Here is a 15,903-nt window from a genome sequence, read left to right on the forward strand (position 1 = left end):
CCTGGCCTCTATAATTTTAACTGCTTTGTTCTTCTGTCTCAGCAAAGGAAAGGAAAAAAGAAAAAAACAAGAAAAAGAGAGAAACAAATAAAAAAGAAAGAAAATCACCTCCAAAAGAAAATATATCAAAAAAAACAAAAACAAACAAAACCCAAACAAACCAAACCTCCAACTCAAATATACCAAATACACTTTCACAAAAGGTGGCGAACACGAATATCCCGTTTATTTCCTTGGTGACTCGGTCATACGAGCAAACATGGCAAAACCCCCTCAGAACCCGAAAGAACCGCACACTGATGAACCAAAGTGAGGAAAGGAGCCGTGACGCTCTAGGTGGACAGAAACACAAGGGCAATTTGGCGCAATGCTGCTAGATACTGTTGGTGTAAAGTCATTTCATTCCCGAGCTGTACACAAACCTGCAACAGAGCAGACACACACACAGGAGAGTCAGCTCGGAGCAAGAGGCTCAAACATTCGTTTGAACACTTTCGCGAAACGCAACTGGCTCCCTTTACCTCAGGTATTTTAAGAGGTCTGCCATACTGAGGCTCGAAGGTGGGTTTGCCAGACGGCTTAACCTTCATCACTGTTTTCTGTCAGAGTTTTCCAAGACAAAAGCAATACTACCTATGTACACGTAGGCATTACTCCAGCCCAGCTGCTCAGTTTACCCGTTTTCTGCCACTGGCCTCTGATCACACAGCTCCGCTGTCTGGAATATTCTTCCACTTGCAGTAGGGCCTTGAAAACTTATGGCTAGACAGGTTTTCTTGCCGGGGTTCCTGCCTCGGGACCGAGTTCAGGACTGTCCTTCCCCTACTACCCTGGCCAGAGGCGCCCCATCCTCCGAAGCCGCAGCTCACTTCCTGTCTCTGGGCAGGCTACGGCACCTACCACACGCGTCTTACCCCCGTAAGTAAACCAAGGGACTATGGCCAGCATTTCTCCTGTATGCTCCCTTCCTGCCCCCTCCCTCCCCCCCCCCCCCCCCCCCGGAACAACCAGCACAGCGCTTCGTGACAGAACACGAAGATGCAAAGACGGAGAGGGGAGTGGTGGCCTAGTTCACGGGCCACCACACACAGAAGGATCGGGGGCTGGCCCTCGGCCCAAGGGCTGGGTTGGCCCCGGCCAGGGAGATACTCACTCTCCGTTTCCTGTTACACGCCTGCCTGCTCCATGCTGAAGGAGACCTCGGGGTGCTTGTAGCTGAGCAGAATGTCTGTGATGCACGTGGATGGATAGCAAGAGGAATTTAAATGCTGGCTGCCGTCAGCCAGGTCCGGATGCTCGTGACCAACTAGATTCTCCCTGCATTCTGCAAGACCAGAAAGAACATGCGAGCTTAGCAGAGAGCTGGGGCGGGGCAGGGGAGGGGGGCGGCAGGGAGAGAAGTGTGAGCACCCTGGAGCGGGGCTCCCACCCTGAATTCTAGCTCACAGCAGGTCCTAGGCTGTGGGCTGGGCCAGGATTCTTCCCGTACTAAGGGCTCCACTCGGCCCCGTTCCCTTTCTGTCTCCCACCTCAAGAGCTATCACTACTCCAGTGTGGACGAAGACAGCACGCAGTGCCCTCAGAAAGACTTAGCTCTCCAAGGGAGGAGACCATTTTAGTGCTAGCAGGCACGGGTCACTGGGCACTCTGTGCTCCAGGCATTCTTCTGAGCACCGTAAACTCGTTAAGCACACAGCACAATCTAGGATATAGGCTCTACTGTTTCTGCCACTTTAGAGAGGAGGACCCTGAGGCTCCGAAAGGTTAAGCGCCTTGTCCGTGGAACCTGTAAAGGGCAAAGCCAGGATTTACTGCTGACCTGTCCATTCCAAAGCCTACGCTTCTCTCTGTTATGATACCTTCCTTTACTGGTTCTAAGAGGAGGCAGACATAGTCCCTTAGGATACAATGCCCTCTAATCAGAGGTAGAAAGATAGTTGTTAAAGCAGTATCTTATCAAAGCTTTACAAAGACAAATGTGATACCCCTGCCCTCAGCCAGAAGGCCTGCTTCTTTGTATACCCATTCTCAATGGAGACAAGTGGGGAAGGCTTTTGTGTCCAGACCCCTCGGGGAAGCTATGGCTTCCCATCTTCCCCTGAACCCTATATACAGAAGAGGAGAACAGTCACTAGTGAAGATGGCGGGGGGGGGGGGTGCCTCCAGAAACTTCCCCAGGGTGCCCCATGCATAAGGCCCCTCACCTTCATTTTCCCCATCTTGAAACTGCTGGCTCCCCATGAGCGAGGACTGACTGAGAACCGCATCTGACATCCGGGCGGAACTAAGTGCTTTTCCAGCCACGAGACTCATTCCCGGCAAGTTATCCAGCTGCACCTACAGAAAACAATTAGGAAAAGAAGTCAGGATACCAGAGAACGTGCCACTCTCAGGTGACCCTTAGTGACAGCCGTTCCCTCTAAAAGAGCCCAGGCACAGGGCAGCCTCAGGCACTGCTCCCGAGCTGTGCCATCGGGCAGTCACCGTGCGGGAAGCTGTCCCACCTTCCCCGTGGGGTGGGTGGGTGAGGGACGCATGGTGAACCTCAGCAGTTGGTCACATGCCCTTGACAACCACACGGTCTTCCAAAACCGGATTTCTGACCTGTCCCCTTCACCAAGAGGACCTGGGTCTGAGGACTGGATGGTCCAATAGTGCCCTCCGCGAGCACAGCAGCATGCGACATCTGTCCTGTCCGGCACGGAGCCACGAGCCTCAAGTGGCTGAGTACTTGAAACGGGACTAGCGTGACTGAGGAACTAAATTTTTTATTTCATTTTAAATACATTTAAGTTTGGATGGCTACATGTGGCTCGTTGCTACGGGAGGAAGCAAAGTTCGGTTGATCTGGGTTAGGTCCCTTTATCTGAATCATTCAATGGAACTGTTGGAAAACTAACCAAAAGTCTATGGGTTCACTTGCTTGGGCTGGAGTTTAGACTGTCTGGGGAGAAGTTCAATAACTCAGACCAGAAGGGACAGATAGCAACTACTCTTGATTCCTTGGTCTGAAGTTTAGAGCACAGATTCTACTGGTCTCTGAAGGTGATGCAAAGCCATGCTTGCATCGTTCCCAGAGAGGCTGGACTCTGGCTGGGAAGAATGGAAGGGCAGAGGTGACCCCACAGGACTGCTGGCAAGGTTGGGACCAGTAGGATCCCACTTCTGAGAAGTAGGAGAGGCCAACATACATAAGCATCATCACTGTTCTGGATCGTGTGGTGTCTCTGGAGGGTCCGGGGCCTGTGGTGCTCATTGACAGAGGGGCGTGTTGGGTACCCAAGTCCATTGTGATCCGGCAGCTCCATTGCTTGTCCCGGAGAACTTCTATCCATGCAGTTCCCTATCACAGACTCTGAGGAGACACAGCGAAACAGGGTCAGCGGACCTAGAGTTTCTCCCGATATTGTCACTCCCATCAAAGAACTGTCTTGCCAGAGACAATCAGCAGTGGTGAGGACCATGTGTACACCATCTGCTAACCCTCAGCTGGCTGCTCAGGGTACTTAGAGGAGGCTGGACCAGCCTGCCAGCCCCAAGTCCCACAGCAAATAGGAGCCTCTTTATGGAGGGATCACAAATCCTCACGAGAAAAAGCCCACACAACGGCAGGTGACTGGGTCACACTGAAACTTTCTTTTTTTCACTCCTCTGTTGGCCTGGCAGCATTATTTCCCAAACCTATGTGCACATAAGAATCTTTCGTGGAGCTCTCGGGAACCTCTAGCCTGGAAGGATGGCCTCCATCCTGTGGATGTCTTGTCTCTCCTTCCTTGGCTTCCACCTCAGTGGATCGGCCCAGTCCCCTCTTCTACTTTTTGAACTGCTGTCCCCAACTGCTTCCATGGCCCCTCCACTCTTTACATTTCCACCCTGACCTCTTCTCTCTCCTCACACTTACTTTGGTAATATCATCTATTTTCAGGGCTTCAACTATATTGCCTCTAGATAAAGAATTACTGAAATGCTTTTTTAATAAGCTCCAGATACATAATTCCAACTATTAACCTTACCCTGGAGAAATAACAGACACCTAACACTTACCACGCCCGGTTCCAAACTCATCAACACCCTGACCCCAGGCCGTGTCTCAGACAACCTTGTTTCCCTGTTTTCGTAACCTTCCGGGTGTGAGCTCGCAGGGTGCCTGTTGGTTCCGTACTCCTGGTTCCACATCACCTTAAGCCTGAAGAATCTACCTCTGCAATGTTGGTCACTTCAGTCCCTCTCTTTCCAATCTCACTGCTTCCGCCAAAGCCCCACCACCTCTTGCCTGGATTACCAATCATCCCCCCGCCAACCATCCCTCTACCGCTACTCTATAAAGATTAATTCTTTTTTTTTTTTTTTTTTAAATTTTTTTTTTTTTCAACGTTTATTTATTTTTGGGACAGAGAGAGACAGAGCATGAACGGGGGAGGGGCAGAGAGAGAGGGAGACACAGAATCGGAAACAGGCTCCAGGCTCTGAGCCATCCGCCCAGAGCCCGACGCGGGGCTCGAACTCACGGACCGCGAGATCGTGACCTGGCTGAAGTCGGACGCTTAACCGACTGCGCCACCCAGGCGCCCCTATAAAGATTAATTCTTAAGTAGGGTAGCCCAAACGGCTCCTTGTCACAACGCTGTCCCAGCCTACCTTCCGGTGAGTACTACACACTACGTTCCCCCATGTGTAAATGTGCAAATGGGAGCACTTAACTCTTCCCCACCCACTCTCGATTCCATGCAGGTGCCCTCACTGTTCCTCTCTCTGGAAATGGCTCGCTGCTTCTTCCATTCCAGCCCATCTAAATCAACTCATCTTCTTAGGTCCATCTCAAATGTTACCATCTTTTTTTAATGTTTATTTATTTTTGAGAAAGAGAGAGAGAGAGTGAGAGAATCCGAAGCAGGTCAGGCTCCAGGCTCCAAGCTGTCAGCATAGAGCCTGATGCGGGGATGGAACTCACGAACCACAAGATCGTGACCTGAGCTGAAGTCGGATGCTTATCCGACTGAGCCACCCAGGCACCCCTCAAATGTTAACATCTTTATGAAACTCTCTCTTCAAGCAGATAAAGATCTTTGCTTCCTTTAGATGTCAGAAAATTTTAAAGGACTCTTGTTACTCTAACATTATTCCTGACATCATTTTCAATTATGTATTTGTCTTGGTTGTTCTTATTAGCCCGTAAGTTCTCTGAGAACAAGAAGTGTACCTTATGCACGTGTGAGCCTTTAGTATTCCAGAACAGTGTCCTATATCCAGGAGTTATGTAATAGTTAGCTCTTTAACTGATATTAATATATACTCTCTTAATATGGGTTACTATCCTGCCAGAGTCATGCACCCTCTGGACTAGATATTGGAGAGAAAAGCATTCAAGAGGACTGAATATTTCCTCTTGACCAAAGGTGGTCAAGAAGAATACCAGGGCCACTGCTAAGTTGATCGGATACTCCTGGTCACACTTTTGGCTCTGGTCCTTAAGAGCCTGGCACCTGAACATATGTGTGGTTTGCTTGCTTGATCTTTTCTGGTCAAAGCTCCTTGGCAACTATTGGGCTTATCTTCTGATGAACTCCCCCTTGGCGAGACCAGGTTTTAAAAAAGTTGTTAATAGGAAACACGGCCCTAACGCTAACCGTGCCCTTCCAATATCTATTTGAATAATGGAAGTAAAATGTGCCGTGTGAGTGTTGGGTACAGGGTTTCAGGTCTCCAGATTCAAATGGCCTCCTACAACAGTCAAGGTTAGGCCTGGCTCAGGGGCTACGGTGGGTGGGGAAGGGAGTGGAACCAACTGATGTGCACACTGCTGGTAATGCGACGCATCTGGAGGAAAAGGAGAGGAGGGAAGCTCCCCAAATGCCAAAGGTGACGGCGAGTGAGAAATCTTTTGGAAGTTCTCTGAGCAAAGAGGCCAAAGAAAAGAAGCGAATTCTTTTGCTATCGGAAGCTAAAAGCCAGAAGAGACAGGAAGAGAAAGGAAAGCCAACAGCAGGGCTTGCCGAGTGGGCAAGTCCTCACTCCTCTTCCCCACGTGGCCCGCCTCCTCTCGGTGGGCACAGCTCACGTGCTCGCCCTGGGCCCACAGAACCCATGGGCAGGAAGTGGTGCGACACTGGCTCTGTGGTCCGCTTCGCCAAGAAGCCACACAAACAGCTGCTGCTTACTTTTTCGGAGCATTTTCCAATGCCTGTCTTCTCTTCTCTGAGAGCTAACACCAAACACCCAGTTCCCTGGGGTTCTTTCCTTCCGGATAACACAGCTGGTTGCACCCCCCCCCCTCCCTGCTCTGCCAAAGACGACACAAGAGCTCTGCTGTTTAAAGATTTCCTCAAACATGAGGAAACGGCAAAGCTAACAAAATGTACATGTTCTGGTTCTTGATATCCGGCTCCTTCCCACCTCTTCTAGAGGCCTCCTCCAGAGTTTATTGGTTAAGTAGGCTAAGTCTCCTTTCTCTCTCTTTTTTTGAGTTTATTTTTATTTCTGAGAACGAGGCTTCTCCAAACCCAAACACCCACCCTCGTCTTCCTGCTGTGGGGAAGGTCGCCTGGATCCTGCCCTCCTTGTCTGCTCTCCTCCTGGCCCTCAAGTTTGGGCCCAGCATGCCTGACAAGCACCGGCACACAGAGCCAGAAAGTGCTCGAGAAATCCCTCCGTGAGCCTTCCTGACTCCCCAGCCTAGAGCTCAGGAGCACATGCTTTGGGGTCAGAGAGGCCCAGGCTGGAATCCCGGCTTCCGCAGGACTCCTGAGGAGTGGGGGCTCGGGCAAGCCCCCTGACTTCACTGGGTCTCAGTCTATCGGGAAAGCAGGACTTACCCAAAGGCGTGAAAGTGCTTGGTGCGCTCAAAGAGCCCAGCAAACCCTGGGGTCATTTACACTCATTTCAGAGGTGTCGGTTCTGAGTGCACAGGGTGTGCCGAGCCAGCTGACGAAAACAAACGAGGATACCCTGCGTCCAGAATTGTGGGCACAATTTACCCAGACGTGAGCTAACAAATGAGTTACTGACACTCTAATTTCCAGAGTCTGGTTTACGAGTTTGGTTTAATTTCCTCTTTTTAGGAGGAAAACTTACTAATGTAAGTTTAAAACTAGATGAAAACAAAGCGGATTAATAGGAGTTAGGCGACAAAGTTTCGGTCTGATCCACATGCCAGAGATCCGGAAAGGCTGGCCTCTTTGGCTTGGGAGAGAGCGTGCCAGGTGCCAAAGGAGGCATAAACGGGAGAACGTAACATGGTAGAATCCGAACACTCGGAGTCAGGGTCCAACCCCATCACCGACAGTGTATAAACCTGGCTAACACATGCCATCTAACCTATTTCCCGATCTGAAAAATGAGGGTTGTCGGGGGGCTCAGAAGACACCAAGGGCCAAAAGCCCTTTCTTAAATCGTAAAGGACTGCATGAGTAAAGTATTATTTTTAAGAAGAATGTCGAGTCCTATGGGGCGCCTGGGTGGCTCAGTCGGTTAAGCGTCCGACTTCAGCTCAGGTCACGATCTCGCGGTCCGTGAGTTCGAGCCCCGCATCGGGCTCTGTGCTGACGGCTGGAAGCCTGGAGCCTGCTTCGGATTCTGTGTCTCCCTCTTTCTCTGGCCCTCCTCCGCTTGTGCTCTCTCTCTCTCTCTCTCTCTCTCAAAAATAAAAACATTAAAAATTTTTTGGGAAAAAAAAAAATGTTGAGTCCTGAGTCTCTAGTCCTTTGTGACCCTCCATGGCACTCTACTGACCAGTGGGAGGGGGTGTGTGCAGGACAGGGAAGGCCACTAGCCGAGTGACCGAGGGACAGGAGACCCAGGCTCGAGTCTTCGGTGCCTTGTGCCAGTTCAGCAGTCAAGCTCACCGAAGGATACACCAATACTGGTGGAAAGAGGACCGCCGGGAGCAGCGTCCTCAGGTGCTGACCAGGGTCGAAGCCGAGAGTGTCCGGGGGCGGGGGGGGGGGGGCACCCGATCACGCAAGGGGCCAAATACACAGAGGGACGCGGTGCGCACCACCCACTGCCCGGGAACTTCGGGGCGGCTTGCACAACACTCTATTGAATCTGTCAATGTTGACTCACCCTTACTCATTTACTGGGCTTTAAGAGAAAAGGAGAGAAATGACTTGGGTACAGATTCCTCTTAAAGGTTCTGAGGGGTGAACCCGGCCCAGTCTGTCATTGTTTCACCCTCTGTGGGGCCTGAGTCCGCAGATAAACTGCTGAAGCCGACGAGGCTCGGGGGAGAGGATGTGGTTCTCTGCCAGTCCAGCTGGCAATCTCACTGTGTAAACCGGTCATGCTGTTGTACTTACTTATTTGCCAGGTGGAAAAATGAAGCGTATGTAATATCACAGAGGGAAGACAAAGCTTATTTCTCCTTCTAGAGTGACAGGCAGGGAGATGACAGGCAGCAGGGTACATGGAAAGCCCTGGAAGGCACGCTGGAAACACCATGTTGCCTGCTCAGTGCCCCAGCAGGGCCTGGCCCCACGATGACGGGTAGAAGCAGCCATAAAGGAAAGAGGTGACCGTGGACGCTGATCTGTGGCATTCAAGTTTCCTTGACTAACACCAGTGATCACTGTTCATCTACCCTGAAGAAATTTTCAGAAGGTCGCTCTAGCTCTATTCTTTAATAATTATGCCTCTTACGGCGCTCATCCTGTACCCCTTCAGGGTAACGCTGTTTATGAGCCTGCCTTCCTTCCCCCGGCAGAGTAAAAGCTTCCTGAGGGCAGGGTCTTTATCTTTTCATCCCTGCACTCACTCCCCACAGCACCTACAATCCTGTCTGGTGCAACCTTGTCATTCAGTGAACTTGATTGGATCTGTTGTTGTGGAAATAACCGATGAAGTGCTTGGGAACTAGCATGTAACTACACAGAGATGGTAGGGTCATTAAAGGAAATAGCAGGCATTCCTCTCTGTCCAGAGAGATAAACAAGCTTGAGCCTCCCCCTCTGGCCTGCAGTGAGCTGGGAGAATAGCATTATGACCTTTCTTGGCAAAAGCGACAGCAAATTATCTGATGGTTCTTTGGTAATGTAATACTCCAAGCTCTCAAGTTCTTAAAATTATAGAATCATGGCAGCTTAAAGCAGCAAAAGATGGTGGGGGCACAGTTTCTACTGTAAAAGGGGTCGTGACCTGTATATTCCAGGGTGGCTGTGAGCTGCGAGCCTGAGCCTCGAGCGCGGGGCAGAAGGGCTACAAACGGGAACTCCATTCTTGCCTCAGGGGGCATGAGCTTCATTACGCAGGGAGACAAAGGGAGGAGAGGTTACAGGGCAGGCCCACAGAGGCAGCTCGGGCTAAGGTAGGGCTAAGGTAAGGACAATGGGGCCACCTCAGGATAAGACGCCATTTTAAACACACAGGTGTACATTCCCAATGGGGATTTTAACTCTTGAGCAGCATCAGGCCTCTCCGAGGCTATGCGTTTCCCTGTCACGTTAGCCTCACCACACTGGATTATAAAATCACAGTAATGAACCTGCAGCTTCATTTGTTAAAGATAACAGTACATGTGGCTTCAAAAGTCACAAAACAAGAACAGATGTTAGAGGCAAAGTGAATGGCACTCAAGCCAGAGCGGGCATACCTTGTAGCTGAGTTAAAGAGTTAAGTTTAGAGCCGACTGGGTAGACACAAGGGAGAATAATCTCCACAATGTACTAGCAAGCAGGGCAAGAGCTATTACAGCTTCCAGAAAAGCTCACATCAAAGGTCAGGAAAAGCACATTTAAGAAAAAAGAGGACTTTGGGGGGGGGGGGGAGGTGGGAAGATGCTGGCAAGACTGATAATGAGGCAACAGGTACAGGGGAGTCTTGAGCTAAGAGCTTGAGGCATATGCTTCTGGCCAGATTCCTCCAGAGAGAGGAAGAGAGGGCTGTAGGGAGAATGGTGATGGTGGTGGATGGGAGAAGGTAGGGAGAAGGAAGAGGGAGCAGACAAGGGATGACGATCGCTGAGCCAGGAGAGGAGGTAGGGGAGATCTGTCACAAGAATCACAACCATGAAGCTCTGGCCGGAAGGGAAGGCACCTGTTGCTGGATCTAGATCATGCTCTGGATTTTAGAAAACATCTGCCCAGATACAAACAATTTGTAAAGTGGTATTAAAGACAAATTAATGTTCACTGGTGCTGTGAACTTTGGTTCTATTTATTATCGGACACAATTTCTGTTTTCACTTAATAGACAGTTTCCCTTTGTGTCTGCATAAGTAACACACAGTAGGAGCACCCTGGGTGGCTCAGTCGGTTAAGCGTCTGACTTACTAATTCAGCTCAGGCCATGATCTCAGGTTCAAGCCCCATGTCGGGCTCTCTGCTGTCAGCGCAGAGCCCGCTTTGGATCCTCCCCCCCCGTGCGCTCTCTCTCAAAAATAAAATAATGTAAAAAAAAAAAAAAAAAAAGAACACACTGTATACTATTATACCATATGTAATTGTCTTAAACTTTAATAAGTTAACATTTTACAGGCACGTAGGTGGCTTAGTCGGTTAAGTGTCCAACTGTGACTCAGGTCATGATCTTGCCGTTCATGAGTTCGAGCCCTGCGTGGGGCTCTGTGCTGACCGCTCAGAGCCTGGAGCCTGCTTCGGATTCTGTGTCTCCCTCGCTCTCTGCCCCTCCCCTGCTCATGCTCTTTCTCTCCCTCAAAAACAAATAAACATTAAAAATAATAATTAAAAAAATTAAAAAATAATAAATTAGCATTTTAAAAGTGAAAAAAAAAATTCCTGCCCTTAGCTTCTACGATTTCCCTGATGTGCACTACACCACCAACTTGTCAAGCCTGCTTGCTTCCCCCCCCCCCCACCCGCAAACCTCACAGAGACCTTCCCACCCACTGGTCCCGCCCCCCGCGTCTCCGCTCCAGCCAAATGGGAAATTCCTCTCCATCCACCAAGACCCAACTCAAAGAGCACTTAATGCTGGAAACCCCACTCCTCTGACTGAGAACCTTCTGTCCCCCATCTGGTGTTCCCAAAGCTCTCGTACCAGCCAGCTACATTCTGCCTTACTTTAGGTACCCAGTAGACCAGCACCCCCGGCAAGGGGGGGTGATACTCTGACAATGATGGGATACAGGTGTTAAGCCCCCCTGGCCTTTCTGTACACAGGAGTCACACAGGAGGGAAAACCGAAGAGAAGTTAGCATCTTTGAAGAAAAACATTTCAAAAGGTGTTTTCATACATGGCAACGCAGGTTGGGGGGAACAGGGGGTTTACACTATTTGCTCCAGCTTCGCTCCTTCCTCATCGCCTTGCATACCGGGACATGCTGGGTCAGCACCTGCTGCAGTGAGCTGAGAGTAACTCTTGGGTTCGGTGCCACTTAACAGCAGTTGACCTTGGGGGCGAATTACATAACCTTTGCCTCATTTGTCTCACTGGTAAAATGGGGACAGGAAGAGCTACTGCCTCATGGGGTTGTTATGAGGATTAAATGAATTTCCGCACGAATAGCAGTGGGTGTCTGGCACATGGACGACACCGTAGAGATGTTAGCCATTCTCTTTTTTACGCCAAATATAGGATGCTAATCTGGTGAAAGCTTTCCTTCACACAGGAAGCCTTTCCACACTATTCCTGATACTATCACCCTGCCTCTGCTGGAACACTCCCAGTGACAAGAGGCTCCGAGGCGCTAGGGTAGCTTATTCTGGAAAGTTCTTATTACAGTCTTCCCCAGGAGTTGACTGACATTTATTTGCTGCAACTTCTATCCTGTTCTTGGTCCTGGCCCGTGATACGGACCCCAAAGAGTCTAATCCCTCCTTCCCTCTGGTAGATACGATGGTTCTCCTTAGTCTTTTTTCCCGTAAGCTTAAACATCCCCACCAGGTCTGTCAGCCATTCCACATAGGACCTGGTTCCGGAATCTCCCACAATCCTTTGTCCACCTACAAACACAGCAGCCACAAGTGAATACAGTATGCCTGCCTGATGCAGGCCTCTAAGCTGGATGGCACCCATTTGTTCCAAAGCCCAGGATTTTTAAACTGTCCTATGCAACCACATGGCCACCCCTATCGGTGCATCAATAAGCACAGCCGGGAAGCGCCAAGTCCTCTTCATAAACGGATTCAGAGCAAGGCCTTCTGTCCAACTCTGTGCCATGGAACCTAATTCCCCTAGGAGTTTGTGCATTGACCTTAAAGGACAGGACAGAAGATGCAGGTAGCTCCGAGAGGGGAAGGATGGGGGATCCGCTCGGTTTCAAGGCTCTACCTTTCCTGGATTAACTCATGTCCCATGATCTGTGTGGAGGGGACGGAATCAGGGCAGAATGTGTCTAGGATGCCAACGGAACCAGATTTTCCAAGTATGACCAGCGGCTGGTTATCCTGATCTCCTTCAGGATGGAAACGAACGAACGCACTCATCCGTTATATAAAGCGACGTAGGATGATGCACACGGGGCCCCTTACGATGCTGTGATATTCTGTATTCTGCTCACGAATGAGCTGAGCAGAGTAGTAACGACGCCTCGCGTTTACATCATGTTTCGGAGCAGCACGCGCTTCTCTCGTGCGCCATTATTCCCCCTGCCCATTTTTCACAGATGAGAAAAATATGAACCCAAGGGATTAAGCGACAAGTTATCACCTTCGTGATAGAGGTGAGTCCAGAACGGAGGTGCTCTTTTGACTCTTGGTCCAACACGACTTACACGAAGTCATACTTCCCCTAGCGCTGGCTGACGGTGTTCCTGAAGACAGGAAATTCTGGATTCCTAGGAGCCATGGTGTGACTAGGGGAAACGGGAACTATTCCCACCGGCTGTGCTATCTAAGTGTTAGTTTTCTATCGCCACCTCTTTATTCTGAAAGCAGACGCCTTACCAAACGGTGCCCGTGCCCTGTATATTTCTCCCCTGGAAGGTCCCGAAGGCCTTCTCAGGAATTCTTTTCCTCCTAGGAACACAGAGCCCTGGCTGGGAAAAGATACCATCACTGAGTTAGGTGAATGAGGACAGACAGGGCTGGGACTTTTACATCGAAGGGACTCTTACCTCGGCTGGACACCTTGTTTCTACCGAATGCAGCAGGTGGCTGATGCCGGTAGGGATGTACCCCCAATTCCTGTGCGTGGCTCACAGTTCCCAGTAAAGATTCGGGGTCCCCGGGTCCGCCAGTACTCAAGAGTAGGGTGCTGTCACGGCAACCTCTGGTCGCTGTATTGGGGCTCGTCCTGTCCGGAAAGCCATCCTTGGCCGCCTCACAGGGGTCCTCCTCTTCCATGCTCTCCGAGTGCGTGAGCACTGGCTGGTGAGCGTACCCATGGGCCGGGCTGGGGGAGGAAGCCTGAGCCATGCGTTCCTGTGCCCTGATTTGGAGAAGGTGCTGGGGGCTGGTGTGGTGGTGGTGATACGAGTCAGCATTCTGATACGATAAAGCCTGGCGCTCTGTCATATTCTGTCCCCCGAGACCGGGAGCCAGACTCCCAGCGTCCCCCTGGCTCATGTGCCTGAACAGCTCCTGGTACTCCTGCTGCTGCTGCTGCTGCTGCTGCTGCTGCTGCTGCCGCTGCCTTTTAACGAGCTGTGCAAACTCTGCCGGGGGCAGCCGAATGTCCGAGTGGCCGGTGAGTGAGTGCCGGGGGGAGAGCAGTCCTTGGAGGATGTGGGGTACCTGCTGGTGTCGGGTATAGTCTGGCGGCGTGGGGGACAGCAGGGCTTGCTGCAGCGCCGACGTAGTATAGTGCGGTGGCTGCTGATGTGCGCTGGGAGGGAAGGTGGGCGATTGGTCAAGTGGAGGGACTTTCAGGGCTTGGGTTGGAGGGAACCCCACTCCTGTTGAAGGGCTGTAGCTGCTGGGGGAACCCCGGGACTGGTCCGAAAACAGATGGGGGTGTAAATGCGCCTGGTCGTAGTTAGCAGGGGAGAACCGATTCACGTTCAAGCTGCAGACACAAAAGGGAGTGAGTACCAGGCATCCACGTCGCGAGAGCGCTAGACTCCCCCGGGGCCAGCTACCACTCTTCCTCAGCAGGGAGCCCCCGGCACAGAGAACTGGGGTGCGGCAGGGGAGGTGGGCGTGCAGGCCCCACCCCCGCTCATTCGCTTCTCCGGGAACGTCAAGGGACACGGGGTGCTGTGTGCGGAACAGATCCAGCTCCCGCTTGAAGACGGCAACTTGGCCTATTGTACAGCATTATCGGAGCGACTAAAGCACCAATCTCTTAGAGTAAGAGTGGCAGGGAGGGAAAGAAGCCTGAGACAGACAAGGGACAACTGGCATTTTAAGAAATTCCTCTAATAGGGCCATTCTCTTCTTTGCAGACACAGAGGAAGGCAGCTTTGTCACTTTCCTCCTCTGTCAATAAACAGGTTTCAGGTTCACCACCTAGCCACCCGCCCTGACGTTAGAAAGGGGGAGACGGGCACAGCCCAGCCAGATGAGTTCTCCTCCCCTTCTCCCCTCTCACCCTGCTAAGGGGCTTCCTCCCACCCGGACCACCTAGACAGATGGCTGGTGACTTCAGGCAGCCTCACCTGTGGGCCTCCGCGCTGTCGGCACTCAGCTGCTTGGACAGGGGGCGGTGCCCATAGCTGAAGGCGGCCATCAGGTTGGTACGGTGCTGCATCTGAATCTGACTGGCACTGGGGCTGATGGACATGCCCCGCCCAGCAGAGCCCGCAGTGGCCCCCGGCATGCCTCCGAGCATGTCAACAGGCTCCTGTACTTGGATGGTCACCTGCTGTGACTGGGCGGGCTGCTGTATGCCCAGGCAGGTGAGGGCCATGCTGGGAGGGGGGGAGCAGTTCTCAGGCTGCTGCTGGTAGACAGCACTGCGGGAGGGTAAGCCCGGAAACTGGGAGGGCGACGCAGCACCTGGAGAGAGAGGAACCTTAGAGTCACCAAACGCCTGGGCTGCGTGCCAGCTGGAGGCAGCAGGAGCCAATGAGGACACTCAAACCAGATGCCATCTAGATCGGTGCTTCACAAACTTCAGCGTGTGGAAGACTCATCTGGAGGGCTGGGTAAAACACAGATTCCTGGGTCCTACCCCCAGAATCTGTATTTTCAAGTAAGTTGTCTGAGAGCTGGTCCCAGACTATTCTTTGAGTAGCTCTGATCTAGGGCAGTGCTTATCAAACTCACACATACATGCAAATGGCCCAGCGATCTTGCTAAAATGCAGACTGTGATTGAGCAGGCTCGAGATGGGACCTGAGACTCTACTTTTCCTGCTGGTATTGTTGGTCGGGGGACCCCACACTGAGTAGGCAGGGCCCAGAGACCAATTCAGACTCCTCAGGGGATCTACACCGTGTGGCGTTCCTTAAGAGACTATCAGTTTGGGCAATACTAAATCCTCAGATCGCCAGTCTCTGAAGACCCATACCAATTAGGGAACACTCATCCTTCCCTCCTCCTAAACACCCACAAGAGAGGATCCCACACGTGCAACGGAGAACCAAATGGAGGCACGACAATGGGGAAGGTTCTGGTAGCAGCTTTTTATTCGGTAGGGTTGGAGGGGGTTTTATCGAAAATATTAATAACAGTTAACCTTTATCGAGAACTATCTTGTGCCAAAGACTTCTAAGTGCTTTTCAGATTTATTCATTAAATACTATTATTTTCGCTCTTTTACATTTGGAAAAGTGCAGGCATGCAGAAGTTAAGTAACCTATCTGAGGCTGCACAGCTAAGGAGGTGCTGGGACCAGGATTCAAACCAAGGCAGTCTGACTCCAGAGCCTATACCCTTAAATCCTATTGCGCTCAACACTAGGACTGATTTTCTCCAGGTGGCTTTTCATGGCTCAGTCTAAGCCCCTGCACTCACCGTGAGACTGGATCATGGCGCCGCTCATGGGGGGAGGACTATTACTGGGTGGTCTGAAGAGATGGTTGTTGGGGTGGCTGGGGGGTGGGCTTGAAGGCTGGATCCGTAACCTTAA

At 51.3% G+C, this 15,903-nt stretch overlaps 1 protein-coding gene across 6 annotated transcripts in view; it reads right to left on the reverse strand.

Moving 5' to 3' along the window:
• Positions 1–204: 204 nt before the first annotated feature.
• The window catches only part of SIK3 (SIK family kinase 3), a 243,572-nt gene continuing 227,873 nt past the window's right edge, over positions 205–15,903 (reverse strand). For 4 of the 6 annotated variants that reach the window (XM_030331847.1, XM_030331848.1, XM_030331846.1 and 1 more), the window contains 7 exons: positions 15,789–15,898; positions 14,489–14,828; positions 13,007–13,896; positions 3,192–3,355; positions 2,205–2,337; positions 1,154–1,324; positions 205–422 (listed from right to left, as the gene is read on the reverse strand). In XM_030331847.1, the coding sequence (XP_030187707.1) occupies positions 1,167–1,324; positions 2,205–2,337; positions 3,192–3,355; positions 13,007–13,896; positions 14,489–14,828; positions 15,789–15,898 (1,795 nt within the window). In that variant the 3' untranslated portion in view covers positions 205–422; positions 1,154–1,166. The remainder of the gene's footprint in view (positions 423–1,153; positions 1,325–2,204; positions 2,338–3,191; positions 3,356–13,006; positions 13,897–14,488; positions 14,829–15,788; positions 15,899–15,903) is intronic. The other 2 variants (XM_030331850.1, XM_030331849.1) reach the window with 1 other exon arrangement.

Source organism: Lynx canadensis, chromosome D1, assembly GCF_007474595.2.
Source record: "Lynx canadensis isolate LIC74 chromosome D1, mLynCan4.pri.v2, whole genome shotgun sequence".
NCBI classification, from domain to species: Eukaryota; Metazoa; Chordata; class Mammalia; order Carnivora; family Felidae; genus Lynx; species Lynx canadensis.